Source organism: Temnothorax nylanderi, unplaced genomic scaffold (assembly GCF_030848795.1).
Source record: "Temnothorax nylanderi isolate EJ_2023f unplaced genomic scaffold, tnyl_v1.0 TNYL_tig0172_pilon, whole genome shotgun sequence".
Lineage (NCBI taxonomy): Eukaryota > Metazoa > Arthropoda > Insecta > Hymenoptera > Formicidae > Temnothorax > Temnothorax nylanderi.
Window position 1 is genome coordinate 95,926 of NW_027249234.1, and position 14,573 is coordinate 110,498.

The following is a 14,573-nucleotide window of genomic DNA, read 5'->3' on the forward strand; positions in this document are numbered from 1 at the left end:
AGTATTTGTAGATAATATTATATTTTTAATATGATATTTTTTGACATAAAATAAAAAACTTAATTATATTTAATAATTATTATTAGGACAAATCATTGTCGTATTAAATATTATTTATGTTAAATATATTATTTGTATCAAATCAGAGATATTAATTTTTAATACTCGGGCGTAGTTGCAATGTGTTGGATAGCTTGCTCCGTTTCTTTGTCAGGTTGAATAGATAAGACGTTATACAAGGCGCGTCGAAAGACAGACGTTGGTCCAAGAATGTGCAGGCGAACATCGCATTTCTCTAACAGATACAGCCACTTTAATTCGCCGCGCTTTTCTACCGTCATTGCCTGCAATAATTATACTTTTCGCATCTTGTTCAAATTAATTTTAAAACTAAGATTATTTAACAAATATGAAAAAGTATTTTACATATCTCAATCTTGATGACTTCCATTATTTTGCTATTTCGTTATTAACAAAGAATTTTTTAGAGATTTTTATATATTTTTTTAGTACAATTGAAAATAGTTTTTTTCAGCCTCTAAATAAATTTAAATAAAGTAGTACTTGAAATTCGTCAGCTGTGCAGCCTAAAACTCGCTCCGCGATGTCGCCGGTTAAACGACATCCGATGAGATATCCGGTGTCGTCCTTCAAATTAATTTTGACGTTAAACTTTACAGTATTTAATGGCGTTCGCGTCCCATTGCCCGATGGACAATTTAAATTCATACAAGAATCCTGCACGTCCGCGACAATCTTCTTACACAGAGCACTAAAAGTAAAAGTGAGAATGACACGGCGTGATTCTTTAATTGAATAATATAACGTGAATAAAGAAAAGGTACCATTTTATAAATATCACGTCTTTGAGTGGACCATCCAAATTCATTTCGGTTACTGACGCTCTTACGATTGTCGCGAATTGCAATCTCTCACCCTCCGTAGTCGGTTTCCTCTGTAATTTCTCCGTGATTTGCTGTACCGTCATTACGGTCGTGATGGTGTCCGCTGTTAGCACAAAAATTAATATAATAATAATATGATAATGGCAAAATTTGCATTATACACGCACAAAGAATATAATTGCGCTAAAAATTTTATCTCTACAAAATATAGGAAAGAGAGAAAGAAAGGAAGAGAAAGAAAGAGGTACCTATTTTTTCCTTTTGCCATTATTATGTTCATTATTCAAAACATTCTTTAAGCGATAATATTGTAGATAATATCATAATTGATAATAGATAATTGAAAGATATTTAACAGACACAACAATAAATGTCGCAAAAGTGACACATTAAAATATACGCTATAAAATTATCTTTATGTTAATTTCGGCATAAAACATTTATTTGCTATTCTTACGATTTGGTACGGCGAACGGGTCGCTACATACGGAATCAGGATCGTAATGTTGCACTGCGCTCATAATATCTATGGCTTGCGGTACGTTTAGACACTCCGTGATCAACGTTCGTCTTGCTGCGTGCAATAGAGACGAATATTGCGAAAGTATAGTAACAAGTCTTTCTATTATTGCGCTTCCCCAATATGGAAAATATCCGAATATTGAATTTGCAAACGTACATATCACCATTTCTCTATTGCTTGAATAACTTAAAAGGGAACTGTTTTATATTTTGAAATAAAAGAATTTTTTATGAACATCGAGACACATTAATTTACATAGTGCTCTATCAAATATTTAAAGAAATATGTGAATTTTATTCGGAGATTTTCATGGCCCTTCCCCAGATTATTATTTATTTTTTTAAGAGAAAAATTTCATTAATCAATATTATATTAAAAGTCGAAATCAGATCTTCAACATACAGATACTCAACGTCGTTTTCTTTTTATATTGGTCAAATGCAATGCGAGCGTCAATCAGGAACAGCATTGTCTTCTTCGGTTCCCAAAGGGCCGATCTCTCGATCCAGTCCTTATCCCACAGCATCAACGACACTGTATTGTCCGTCGATCCGTCCGCGATCTCGAAACTGCGACACGTTAGAGCTCGTCCGTCCCGCGTCATTATATGACGCGCGTCAGCGATCTGTGCAGTACGTTTAATCGATATAATTATAGATTATTATAATCACGAGCGTAAAGGTGACAGTTTTAAATTGTTGGAGCAGCTGAAGATTTTTGTGTTGAGCTCACTTGAGAGAATTCGGAACTTTAGAAATATAGTTGCAGATTTATAATAATTTCTAATTTACGATTAAATAAATTGTCTATTTTTCCATTAGCCACGAGAAACGCGATGTGTGTGATTGGACTCTAAACTTTACTTATTGCAACTTACAAACGTAACGACCACCAGAAGGTCGACAAAACGATCGCACAGTGCCTCTATGTTGTCCAAAATCGTTTTCAGGCTTTTCGCGGAGGTCACGCTTTTCACGGGCCGCGTCAGTAGATCCTCGTATCCTTTGCGAGTCGGCGCGTCGTGATTCTGTACAAGGGCCGCACCCTCGTTCACAATTAGGGCGAAAGGGCTGGAAGTCGACGGCATGAATTGCTCGTTCCTATCGTTGGGATTGCGTTTTACGATTTTCGCACTTATCACCTCGACTGTGAAACAGACACTCGAATCTTTTATCAAGACTTCGCTATAAATCTTGAAACATAAATTAATTATCCTTTTTCTATTCACGAAAATTGATAATTATATTTATATTTAACTGTTTATATTTATACATGGTGAAATAATTTGTATTAAATATAAATTATATAGAGAATATATATCAAATATCTAAAACAAAGGGAAACTGCATGTACATATCTTGATATAATTTTTTAAATAACAATGACTAAATAATTAAATTAGTATAAATTCCCTAACAGTGGTCCGATCAATGACGCTCAATTTAATTAGAAAATATTAATTTCAAAATGATGACGTTGTTTTTTGTAATTTATGGACGATTTATTTTTAAAATATTTACCTACGGACCCGATGTTAAACGTGGTCGATAATTTCTTCACGAATTCCGTGCCACCCCACACGGTGACGTTAGTAAAATCCTCCTCGGAGTCGCGCAAAGTAAATGTCCACACGCTACGTTCGCCATTGCTGACTGCAACAATCGACAAAATAATTAAAAGGGAGGAACAAAAAGTTTCTTCTCTCTCTTTCTCATTTAGTATGAAAGTTAAAAGATCACAAATTTCATATAAAAGCAATTTATCCGAGTTATTCGTTAGTTTCTCGAATTTCAACGACGCGACGAGTTTAATGGAAAATCGAACGCGCGTTCGTGACCGACGAAATGGCGAAACGCGTAATTCAGCAAGTTTTTCCGTAAAAAAAAAAGGACATTTTCCGCGAATCAGAGTCCGTACGTTTCCAAATCTCTTTATCCGTATCTTCGTTCTAAATGCGAGAATGCAATAGGGAAAGAAGAGAAAAAGAATACAACGGAGATGCGTACACCTGGCTTGAGTGGCGTCGAACGTTCTCACGTTCGTGCTGTTTATAATCACGCCGATTACGAAAGTGTTCGGCGCGCCGTCCTGCAGCGATTTTATCTCCTGCCTGTATAGAAACGACATGTCCGGCCGATCAACGCGTCGCGTACCGTCGTCAGTACTTTGTCAAGTAGATCCGAATAGAAGAAGGAACTGAAGGAAGGCCGAAGTAATTCGCGCGCGAGCACGCTCAGCTTTAAGCGCAAGTCAATTGCCAACTGTACTGCGTACTACACACAGCTCGCGATCGCACTTTGCAGTCGGAGCTCGCCGCACCGAATTCCGCTAACTTCGGAGTGCACGTCTACGTCCAATGGAAACATTCATTTTTTAAAGAAATACAAATGAATACAAATGAATACAAGACATGAATACAACATGAATACAAATAACATGAATACATATACATACATATAATACATATAACATGAATACAAATGAATACAAGAAATACAAAAATGAAATCTTACTTTTATATTTATCTTTTTCATGTAAAACATATTCTTAGAACCGAATCTGGGCCACATAACAGAGATTTATTGTGTTTCAATAACATATGTATACGCGTCTGTTGTAACAAAAGTTGTTTTATGTGATAATATTATATTTTATATTTTTTATATCAAGTCAATTTAATATAATTTTCTAAATTTAAAATTATAAATTTAAAATTATAAATTTAAAATCAGATTAAACATCGCTCTTACTATTAGTAGCACCATGGTCGGATCTACGCGCCGAAACTTCGATCCGCAACTTAATTGTCCAATCGTAGCGAAGAAATAGATATCTCTTCCGTTCTGTTCGGCCTCGCCCTTGATTGGTCGATTTCTTCAATTTCCGATCGCCGGTTTTCAAATGTCGCGCGATACCGGCCTTAAGGTCTATCCAGACAAACTTGCATAGGTGCATAACCATATGCATAAAGAAACGGATTGGTCTATTTCCTTATGCACATGCATATGGACCAATCAATTCTCTTATGCTTATGTTTATGGGCTTATGCAAGTTTGTGTGGATATAGCTTTAAAGTCTTGATTAGGGGGAAAAGGATTGGAAGGATTGGCATCCCTGACGGCAATGACAGACACCCTCGCCGTTCGCCGTCTCCGCGGCTCTTTGGACAGCCTTGGAGCCTAGGCCTAGTGACGTCGCGAGGTCGCGGGGGGTACGCGTCGGCGAGATCAGGTGAAAATCTATTGACTTGCAGTTTGCAGTCGATGAATCGGGCCTGAGAGGGGCTTCGTATAACGGGGGAAAGGAAAGAAAACAATCGGACCGACGTCCGCCGAGATGGCCGACAGCGAGCAGAAGGCGTTGCAACTGGTGGCGGAGGCCGAGAGGAAGCTGTCGTCGTCGAAGGGCTTCTTCGGCACCCTGTTCGGGTGAGACGATCGATTTGTCACTTGAACTCGCCCGATCGCGAGCGCGTGTACCTTCGCTATTCTCCCTTCCCCCCCCCTCCGCCCCTGCGCTACCATCCCGCGTCGTTCGATCGCGGGTCGCGAACCGCACGACGTCCTCGGTGCGCGTTATTGCGACTCCGTTTTTACGTCGTGTTCCGACGTCGCGCGACATCCCCCCCGTACGCGCGTACAACGCCGCGGACATGTGTCAATGCGTGACATCTGTGAACGGTATCGCTGTCCGTAGGATCTGTAAAACCGTCCGTTCGTGCTGTTTCTCTGGAAATCGCGATCCTCTCAATCCCTTCATCGAACAGTCTCGTTTCGACCGATATTGGGTGCTTTCCATTTACTGACACACAAGTCGACACAAGTCTCGTTCTGTCTTTGTCACTCATTAAATGCCAAGAAAGATAGCTGACGTTTGTGTCGACTTGTGTCACTAACAATGGAAAAAAGCACCCATTGTGTCGTCGAAGGATACCAAAGTCCACCGCGTCGGTGTCGTTGTACCTTGCATTGTAACACGAGGCAATGTTCAATTTTGCAGGAGCTCGTCGAAGGTCGAGGAAGCGGTGGAATGTTACCAACGGGCGGCGAACATGTTCAAGATGGCAAAGAAGTGGAGTTCGGCGGGGAAGGCGTTTTATGACGCGGGGGAGTTACACGCGAAGGCGGGTAGTCGTCACGACGCGGCTAGTAATTACGTAGACGCTGCCAATTGCTTCAAGAAATCCGATACAAATGGTAACTTATGAGAATAAGTTTGATTGAATCGTGGAGAATCTGCATTAAGGTATCCGAAATTAATGTAACGTATCCTTGCTTTTTCGTCCTTACAGAGGCGATCAGCTGCCTGTTGAAAGCCATCGAGATTTATACCGACATGGGTCGTTTTACGATGGCAGCCAAGCATCATCAAAGTATAGCCGAGATCTACGAGAGCGAGGCGGTCGACCTGGAGCGCGCGGTGCACCACTACGAGCAGGCCGCGGACTATTTCCGCGGCGAGGAAAGTAACTCCTCCGCGAACAAGTGTCTCCTGAAAGTCGCGCAGTACGCCGCGCAACTTGAGAATTACGACAAAGCCATTCGGATCTATGAGCAGGTAAAAATCGAAGGCATCTCTCGCATACGTGCGCGACAGCGCGTTGTAAACATCAATAGTTCATTGAATAATCCGAATGCGGATGTTTGAATCTTGTCATTTCATATTACAGGTCGCTTCCGGGTCATTAGAAAGTTCTTTACTAAAATACAGCGCCAAGGAATACTTCTTCCGCGCTGCGTTGTGCCACTTGTGCGTGGACTCGTTAAACGCCCAGCACGCGATCGAGCGTTATCAGGAGCAGTATCCCGCTTTTCAAGATTCTAGAGAATACAAACTGGTAAAGGTACGTGTCCACGTTAAGTTAACTTTGTCGCCTGATCATCTCTTTTTTTTACATATATATATATATACTATTTGATAACTTGTTGAATATTGTACATTCTGTAGACGTTGATAGAGCATTTGGAGGATCAGAATCTAGAAGGTTACACAGAAGTGGTGAAGGAATACGATTCAATTTCAAGATTGGATCAGTGGTACACGACAGTATTGTTACGTATAAAAAAGCAAATTCATGATAATCCGGATCTACGCTGATCAGTTGCGCCCTACTTGCGTTATTATCTGGCAACGATATTCCCAGACCATGCGTATTCGTTATTGAGTCACGCTCTATTTTCAGTGGAAACTATAAAGTAGTTTCATTTTTATATTTAGATGTAATTGGCCCGTATTATCATTGATCCCTCGTGCAATTTTTCTTATTTACCTTATTTACTACATCTTTTAAATCGTTAGCGTATCCATGAAGTCACATGGAGAATCACGGTATGCAAGAATGTGAGAGACGATTATTTCGAACGTCGTAATCCTCATGATTATTTTTTATTAATTAAATACACAGCCTTACTGTCAGATATTGGCGAGTATTACACCGAGAATGTCGTTGTTTTTTTTGTTGTTGTAAAGTAATAGAGCCTACGGTCTTTATTTCTCTTACTTTGTGTACTTTGTAAATCTCTTCCTTTCAAAAATCGATATTCTTACTACAAATTAACCAAGATTATTATAGACTTTAGGTTTAAAAGCTTAAATAATAGACTACAAACAATACTGAATCGACAAATTTCTTGTTCTTTCCTACCTCAGGATAATTTAACAACAAACGCTTCTTAATTATGTTCTCTAGTTTAATAAAGCAAGGAGCAAGTATTGTACATTATTTCGATGTATATAATTTATATTTATTCAAAGAATAACTTTCCTTTGTTTCTTTAAAATACGACTGTTAATACGATTTCACTTCTGTTCTTTCCTCTTTTTTTTCCGATAGTTTACGGCGAAGGAATTATGACGATCAAATATGACCGTCATCATTTGTCACTCTTGCACTGCCAAAGTATTAAGGTAACGAATGTAGTGTACGTTTAATTGGTACAGTTCATAATTCTCTCTTTTTTCTTCTTCCTTCTCCACTTTTCTCCCCTTGGTCCTTTCTGTTTCTTGCGTTCGTTTGACTTGAAAATACGGCTGCTACTTGTTTGTATAGGTTTACAGCTTTAAGCCGAGCGATTACTATTAGCGTAACACGATACATATTCCTTCCTAATATCGAGCTAAAAATTACACGTCGATATACCCGTTACACAATGTTTTCTGCAATAATGTAGTGCTATATCTAATCTAATTAGTACTTATCGCCTACGGATAAGCGTACTCCTACAGAAACAAAAAAAAAGAGAGAGACAAGCGGATAGGGAACACGATCGCGAAGTGCATTTACAGTTGGAATACCATAACGATTGCGTTTGCGAAATTTGTGTACGCAGACTTCTCTTACGTTCTTTTCACGTTATTTGTTGCTACCGCGCATTCGTTCTTATGACTCGTATCAATTTATAATTGGTGCAATCGATAATTTTAATGTTACATTTTAATGTTACAAAAAGTCTGGAATATATTATTGTCATAACTGCGAGGGGACACCATACCCAAGCGTAGATCTATAATTTAGCGAACGCTCGAAATTGATTTAACAACGGTCGCATTAAGAATCTTCGCATTTTATATAAGAGCATCGTATATAAATAATATACATATATATATTGATACGATATTTCAGTAACATAATACAATTCCGCTGTTAACTAGGAATAGAAAGGATTATCTGCATGCACGCGATTAAACGGAACATGCACCTAGCGTAAGCATATGTATACTTATATGAAAAAAAAGAGAAAAAAAATGAGGACACACGTATAATAAAAATTTCAAATTCTACACCCGCAGTGCACATTGTTTTCCGGAAGAAACGAGATGGAAGCCAGACGATACATTCGGATAATCTTGTCTGATATGAGAACCTGCGTGATAAAAGGCGACGTTTTTCGCAATGTTACTCGCGCTATCAACGTAATAATCTACCTTGTCTATAAGTGACAAAGATCGATGAGTATGCATCGATATCTCATTTTATTCCCCGTACAGTTAATAATGTCGTATCGCTTCCATACGTATCTTTAGGAAGGCACCGTGTAACGTTTTATAGTCTGTTGGAATGACACAAGTCGATGTAAAACCGGAGAACTAAAATACTATGATTTATCTTGCGTAAACGTGATGATATATTTAGTTTACAGTGATTGTTACGTGCGTTAACAGATTGAGGAACTTATTATTAGATAGAATTTATTCTATATAATTTATATTGAAATTTATATTGGACAGGATTACGTCGTGTATATATATATATGTTTTATATATTTCACCGTATGTTATGAAATGTTGTTACTTGTATTTATATACGTCTGTATGTTGGACTATATTGTTAATTTTTATTTTTGCCAATTCCTGTAAGGCGATATAGCGCGCGCAAACGGAGTATAATTTGTAATTACAGATGTAATTGCGACGAGATAAAATCCTGCGTTTCTCTTCTTTTTTTTATACGAAACGATTAATTTATTTGCTTGTATATATCTTCTCGTTTGTATTTGTACTTGCTATATATACAAATGATAAGTTGAATTTTACTTGTAACACTCGAATGTATAACCAGTTGATAGTATTTAGTACATTCTGCTAAGAAATGAAGTATACATAGCGATTAAATTTTGCCCAACGTAACAATACATTTAAAAATTCTACATAGAACTTTGTTAGAAAATAATACGCCTAATAACTACCATCACATATGTAGAATAGGAGAAGAAGTATGCTATTGCAAAGGAAACATCACATTTATACGATATTCTGAGGATATTAAAACAGTCGATTTTAATTTCAGTATATGCTGAAACGATTACATGTATCATTTTAGGAATATAATAGCGATAATTTTCAAATAAATAAATGTAATCCAATTTATTTTGTACGAATTTTCGTTATTAGAAGAATTTACATTGAGATATTTGTTCTTTTTTTATAAGAATTTTTTAGCAAAGTGGTAAGCGAGGAAACATTTTACTAGATTATCTTATCGATAATCATCATTTGCAAATGTACAAAGTCCATATATAACAAAAGAGCGCTATATTCTAATGGCATCCCGCGCATAATTTTATTATGCGCGGGAAAATTGTAATATTTATCCCTTTTCGATGAGTTTCGGGACGCAGTTCCGGAAGCTGAAATAAACTTTTTCAGTTTTGGAATGCAATCGCAGCGGGAAACTTGAAACACTTATTTTTGATGAGTTTTTGAACGCACACATTAATTATTATTAAATTAGCAAAATCTTTTTTCAATTTTGTTCATTTTTTCGAAAATTGCTTCCTAAATTCGCAGATGTTATTATTCATTACATGTCGCGATTACATTTCTGCGTATTCCGGGCGTGAATGAAAAAAATTACAAATGATTACAAATGCATAGTTCGCGGCTGCTCCGCGAGGGGTCACCGTTGTTCCCCTGCCGAACCTTGAAAATTCAAATGCGAGGGAAACACGTGTCGCGTCAGTTACTGGCTGTCTCGCGAACCGTGTTATTGGAATTCGCTCGTGACGAGTTGAATGAGCTTTTTTTGGTGTTTTTCAACGCGCTTATTGCATCTCAAGGCTGTGCATCAACGTTTGTATATTTCAATTTAATGTGAGTGAATAATAATGTTGTTAAGAACCCTCTTGTTAGAGAACTCTGGACGATAGTATAAATGCTGACAAATGCTTGGATCTGTTTTCTATTGCTGAACTGGCTGCACTAGTTCAGAGTTTATCGTTTTTCCGTCCAATGTGGAGTAAAAAAGATGAACTCCGATCTAGTGCAGTCAATTCAGCAAGAGAAAACGTCCGTTGTGAAAGGACTCCAATAATCTTTTTTATTGCAATAATGGATCTGTTTTTTATTAAATATGATTTAATAGAAATAAATTGGCAGTTTTTTTTTTACATATTGTATCATATTTTTTCAGTAACATAGATATCGTGTAATATATTGCCCATAATGGACTATATGCTTAAATTCTTACCATCGACCATGTCTGCTGAATATAAAGAAGTTATTAAAAGCACGACGAGTAAGATGCTGGAGCATGTTAGCAACAGGAGCAGGAGGTACACAAATATAAACATAGTTGCATTTAATATCATATAAGATTATATAAAATTATTAATAAATAATCAACATAGGATAGGATTTTTAAGTATTAAATATCTTTATATTAAATGTGTATACCGTCAATCAGTTGTGTTATTTTAAATTTGTTTATTGAATTATCTAGAATGAGACATTAAAAACTTGACTCTGTCAGGGAAGTGTGCTTCCAAATGTTTATACAGTTTGTGCTATGTATTAAATAGTTATCAATGGAGCTTAGAAGATTTTGAAATCGGCTCACCATTAGGAAGAGGAAAATTCGGTCGCGTGTATCTGGCCAGGGAGAAAACTACTCAGTATATGGTTGCCCTGAAGACGTTGTACAAAGTTGAATTGGTAAAGGGACGCGTGGAGAAGCAAGTAATGCGAGAAATTGAAATACAGTCGCATTTGAGGTATGCATCCAGTATACTCCATGTTCCCGAAAAACATTCAATATTTTTCACTCACATAAATATCCTCTTACTCGCACATTATTTCTAGACATCCGCATATTCTTCAGCTGTTAACGTATTTCCATGATAACAAGAGGATCTATCTGGTATTGGAATTTGCTGCGAGAGGTGAATTGTACAAGGAATTAAAACGTCAGCCAAACGAGAGATTCAGCGAGCACTTGTACGCATTTGTAATCCTACGCCCACTGTTGTTTTATAATGTTTAAGAACTATTCAAACGTTTCAGGTCTGCCAAATATACTTACCAAGTGGCCGACGCTTTGGAGTATTGTCACAGGAACAATGTGATTCACAGAGACATAAAACCTGAGAATTTGTTACTTACGTATAACGGAGATATAAAGCTCGCAGACTTTGGATGGTCCGTGCACGCGCCGTCCTCGAAGTAAGCACAAAACCCATGATTCAAAACCATTTTTTCATTTTTTAACAGCTAGTTATTTTATGCAACATTATTATAATTTCAAGGAGATTGTTTAACAATTTAATTTCGCTTCGAAACGATTAGATTGAAATCTATTCTTTCAGACGAGACACATTGTGCGGAACATTGGATTATTTGCCACCAGAGATGATAATGGGCCAAGCTTATGATTTCTACGTTGACCATTGGTGCTTAGGAATTCTCTGTTACGAGTTCCTCACGGGGCAGCCGCCTTTCTTAAGCGGTTCCACCCAAGAAACGTACGCGAAGATAAAGACTATAAGTATACAGTGGCCGGAACAGATCAAACCTCCAGCCAAAGACCTTATATCCAAGGTACTTATGCTTTACATCTCTGTATTAGAATACGCATAATAAAGATTTTTAATTTATAAATTTATTCTCGCAGTTGATCAAGAAACAAAGTTCGGAGCGAATTTCCTTGGCTGCAGTTAAGAGACATCCCTGGATCGTAGAACACAAAAATTCACCTAAACGAAAAGCTTAAACGCAAGAAGGATATTGTTCTTTATCGACTCGACAACGCATGTTTTATGTTCGATACTTTTATTGTAGTCCCTTTTTTTATAAGTTAGACGCAATGCCGACCTAGACTCGTGTTACGGCCACTTTAAGTTGATACCCGTGACGTCCAATGCGACAATGTCCACTTCGGTGTTAAGAAAATCGCCCAGGCTCGGCTTGGTCCTACCGAAATCTCCGTGCACGAATTCTTTCACGTATGTACCCGCTTGCGTCTTGACGTCGAGAACGAAAAACGCGTCGGTACTCTCGGTAGCGGTATGCAACTCCTTCAGCTCGTGTGGTTTCGCCCAACGCACGCGCATCTCGTAAATGATACGCGTTCGCGGACTCAATGGCCGCCTATGCAACACTCTCACCGGTGTCCTCTGAATAATTCTGACGTTTTTCAGCTTATTCAGATGCTCCAACTGCGGTAAATCGCCACTCGCGCCTCGACAGATGCACAGCGCTCGATAAAACTTCGTTTTAACGTTCTCACCTTCCTTAAGCTTCTTTAAATCGAACCTAGGAGCGCGTATATATTCGATATAATTTTCTTATTAAATTGAATTTTTTTTAATTCAAATTACTTATTCGTCAACGATTATGCTTATCATTTATTATTTAACTTTATACTACATTGTATTCTAATCTCATTACTTTAATTAAATTTTAAAAACGTACCTTGAAAGAACCTTTAAGCTCGATGTTATTTGAACCTGCTTAGTCGACTGATTTATGCTATCGGTTAGACGTGTCAAAAGCTCGTTAGTGATATTCGTCATGCGAGGATTCAATAACTCAACAGCGAATGGTCGGCCATTGTATATGTTTCTGACGTCGACGTCTTCTCTTCCTGACGATAAAAATTTTATCGCTACGCGAACATAAACGTTTCATAGCTTCGTTGTAAAAAAAAAAATATATACATGCTATAATAACATGAACAAATACAGTCAAAACGTACATTCTGTCTTCACAATTTCTGCGATGGGATTGCCGAGCAGATCTTGCACCGAGGTTTCCACCTTCTTCTCACCGTTTATGAACCATGGTGTCTGACTAAGTTTCCTGGAGAGTTTGTTGTAACGTCCTGAAATTCTGAAATTTTATAAGAAATCTCGCGGTGCGTTATTCTGGTATCATTCAAGACGTCGGTACCTCCTATGAAGACACTGCTGTGAGAACATAAGATATCGTCAACACGAACGAACGTTTTTGGTGCGATTTGCGAGATCGTAAAGTGTCGCACGAGTTGCTCATCCGTCATCTCAGTCAGCAAAGTATCAACGTTCTTCCTACTAAATTTGTTATCGTTGCATTTTCTCTTTTTCTGCCTATCGCCGCCTCCCTGAGGTTTCATTCTGCAAGTGGAAACGGAAGAAGTTCTCGAGATGCGTTTATAGAAAGTAATTTTCTTTTATCTACAAAATATCTCCTATGTCGGTAATAACATAGTTGTTAGTATCACAGTTTTGTTTTAAATTATACGAATTCTTGAAAAAATGCTTACAACTTTTTAAATATTACTTCGTCATCGGCGTAGGTCAGGAAGATCTCGATGAGAAAGGGCGACGGTGTCGACAGATCGGCACGTTTTCCCATAGCCTGTTCGAGTTGGGGAATCATAAACGATTTCCAAATATCTTTGACACTCTGTAACCTTGTTCGAAGAGTGCTCAAGACAGATTCGTGAATATCTGTCTCCTTAGACATGTAAGCGTACAGTACGTGTTCTCTGAGCTTCACCGATACGGGAACGGTCAATGCGCAAGTGAAAGTCGTACAATCATAATCTTTCTCCTTTACTTTCTCCGCTATCTGCATACAATTGAAGGTATCAACAAAACGTCAGAAATATCAGGCTAAATAGACCGTATATAGAGCTATACATATTGTTAACACTTTACTTTTGAAACAATGTTTTCTTGTGCCTTATCTTGAAGCACTCCTAAGCATGCGATGCAAGGTGCTTCTTCCACAGAAGCATCATCTCTTATATCAGCATAACTCGGCTGCAATAAATATTAAAATATGATTAAGTACTTGTCAGACCAAGTTTATCTTGGCAATAAAGCTACTCTTTTACAATGTTTTTTTTAAATCTAAATTAACATTATACAAATTTATTGCAATACAGTTTTTGCTTCAGATTTATTTAAATATTATGACAATGCCGATGTTATAAATTTGAATGAATTATTTATTGAGATTGACATCCGACGTCTTTTTAAAACAATCTTACCTGTGCCGCAAATTCGAAAGGTTTGCAATAACATTCCGACGTACGGTATCCAACGAAACGAAAGCAACATCTCAAACAGCAGCCTTGGGATTTTAAAAAGTGGATGATTTTTTTCTCTTCCTCTGTCGTAACAGCGTTCATCTTGAATCGAAATTTAATAAACTCTTCAATATCGTGATTTACGATCAGTATTTAAAATCGAAAGATCATTTTCTGGCACCGCATAACCTCAAAGAGTCATTTGTGTTTGCTAGCAAGGATGCCAGACTCGCGGTTTTCGACAGCCACTTGCTAGGCTCGCTCGCTTAACCTCAAAAAATCGGTCGTTCGAATTACATAACCTCAAACAGTAATTCTCGCCATCACTTTGTAATCTCATTTATTCGAACAATTCAAAGGA

The 14,573-nt window shown here is 37.7% G+C and overlaps 4 protein-coding genes across 6 annotated transcripts; 2 read left to right on the forward strand and 2 right to left on the reverse strand.

Annotated features, from left to right (window-relative positions):
* Positions 1 to 14: 14 nt before the first annotated feature.
* Hdm (meiosis specific with OB domains hold'em) lies at positions 15 to 4,491 on the reverse strand. 2 transcript variants are annotated; one of them, XM_071715837.1, is made up of 8 exons: positions 4,179 to 4,491; positions 2,949 to 3,080; positions 2,306 to 2,574; positions 1,831 to 2,053; positions 1,363 to 1,479; positions 846 to 1,008; positions 565 to 772; positions 15 to 344 (listed from the first exon to the last, which is right to left on the reverse strand). In XM_071715837.1, exons 1-8 carry the CDS (start codon positions 4,393 to 4,395, stop codon positions 159 to 161), a joined length of 1,515 nt encoding a protein of 504 aa, XP_071571938.1. In that variant the 5' UTR covers positions 4,396 to 4,491; the 3' UTR covers positions 15 to 158. The 2 variants fall into 2 exon arrangements, with proteins under 2 accessions (XP_071571938.1, XP_071571939.1); XM_071715838.1 differs by lacking the exon at positions 4,179 to 4,491 and adding an exon at positions 3,435 to 3,691.
* A 123-nt stretch (positions 4,492 to 4,614) lies between these two features.
* Positions 4,615 to 9,294, forward strand: Alphasnap (Alpha-soluble NSF attachment protein). 2 transcript variants are annotated; one of them, XM_071715844.1, is made up of 5 exons: positions 4,615 to 4,856; positions 5,428 to 5,624; positions 5,720 to 5,985; positions 6,098 to 6,271; positions 6,376 to 9,294. In XM_071715844.1, the coding sequence occupies exons 1-5, from the start codon at positions 4,765 to 4,767 to the stop codon at positions 6,523 to 6,525; spliced, it is 879 nt and encodes a 292-aa protein (XP_071571945.1). In that variant the 5' UTR covers positions 4,615 to 4,764; the 3' UTR covers positions 6,526 to 9,294. The 2 variants fall into 2 exon arrangements, with proteins under 2 accessions (XP_071571945.1, XP_071571946.1); XM_071715845.1 differs by lacking the exon at positions 4,615 to 4,856 and adding an exon at positions 5,006 to 5,215.
* A 70-nt stretch (positions 9,295 to 9,364) lies between these two features.
* Aurb (aurora B) lies at positions 9,365 to 12,896 on the forward strand. Its single transcript, XM_071715843.1, has 7 exons — positions 9,365 to 10,017; positions 10,337 to 10,478; positions 10,725 to 10,916; positions 11,005 to 11,139; positions 11,206 to 11,364; positions 11,508 to 11,739; positions 11,813 to 12,896. The coding sequence occupies exons 2-7, from the start codon at positions 10,369 to 10,371 to the stop codon at positions 11,909 to 11,911; spliced, it is 927 nt and encodes a 308-aa protein (XP_071571944.1). The 5' UTR covers positions 9,365 to 10,017; positions 10,337 to 10,368; the 3' UTR covers positions 11,912 to 12,896.
* Pus10 (Pseudouridine synthase 10) lies at positions 11,954 to 14,503 on the reverse strand. The gene is made up of 7 exons (XM_071715839.1): positions 14,174 to 14,503; positions 13,839 to 13,943; positions 13,442 to 13,749; positions 13,090 to 13,292; positions 12,896 to 13,021; positions 12,613 to 12,805; positions 11,954 to 12,453 (listed from the first exon to the last, which is right to left on the reverse strand). The coding sequence occupies exons 1-7, from the start codon at positions 14,312 to 14,314 to the stop codon at positions 12,024 to 12,026; spliced, it is 1,506 nt and encodes a 501-aa protein (XP_071571940.1). The 5' UTR covers positions 14,315 to 14,503; the 3' UTR covers positions 11,954 to 12,023.
* Positions 14,504 to 14,573: the final 70 nt, after the last annotated feature.

Bases quoted from the DNA above. Each gene is read 5' to 3' on its own strand.
- Hdm (XM_071715837.1), bottom strand. From the start codon at position 4,395: ATGCATATGGTTATGCACCTATGCAAGTTTGTCTGGATAGACCTTAAG. The intron at 1,480-1,830 runs GTATGTTGAAGA...TATTGCACGCAG, and splicing joins GAAAACGACGTTGAGTATCT to CAAGACGAACGTTGATCACG. The intron at 773-845 runs GTACCTTTTCTT...TTTTACTTTTAG, and splicing joins GACGTGATATTTATAAAATG to TGCTCTGTGTAAGAAGATTG.
- Alphasnap (XM_071715844.1), top strand. From the start codon at position 4,765: ATGGCCGACAGCGAGCAGAAGGCGTTGCAACTGGTGGCGGAGGCCGAG. The intron at 4,857-5,427 runs GTGAGACGATCG...TCAATTTTGCAG, and splicing joins TTCTTCGGCACCCTGTTCGG to GAGCTCGTCGAAGGTCGAGG. The intron at 5,625-5,719 runs GTAACTTATGAG...TCGTCCTTACAG, and splicing joins CAAGAAATCCGATACAAATG to AGGCGATCAGCTGCCTGTTG.
- Aurb (XM_071715843.1), top strand. From the start codon at position 10,369: ATGGACTATATGCTTAAATTCTTACCATCGACCATGTCTGCTGAATAT. The intron at 10,479-10,724 runs GTACACAAATAT...TGTATTAAATAG, and splicing joins GTTAGCAACAGGAGCAGGAG to TTATCAATGGAGCTTAGAAG. The intron at 11,140-11,205 runs GTACGCATTTGT...CAAACGTTTCAG, and splicing joins GAGAGATTCAGCGAGCACTT to GTCTGCCAAATATACTTACC.
- Pus10 (XM_071715839.1), bottom strand. From the start codon at position 14,314: ATGAACGCTGTTACGACAGAGGAAGAGAAAAAAATCATCCACTTTTTA. The intron at 13,750-13,838 runs GTAAAGTGTTAA...AATTGTATGCAG, and splicing joins AAGAAAACATTGTTTCAAAA to ATAGCGGAGAAAGTAAAGGA. The intron at 13,022-13,089 runs GTACCGACGTCT...TCAGAATTTCAG, and splicing joins CAGCAGTGTCTTCATAGGAG to GACGTTACAACAAACTCTCC.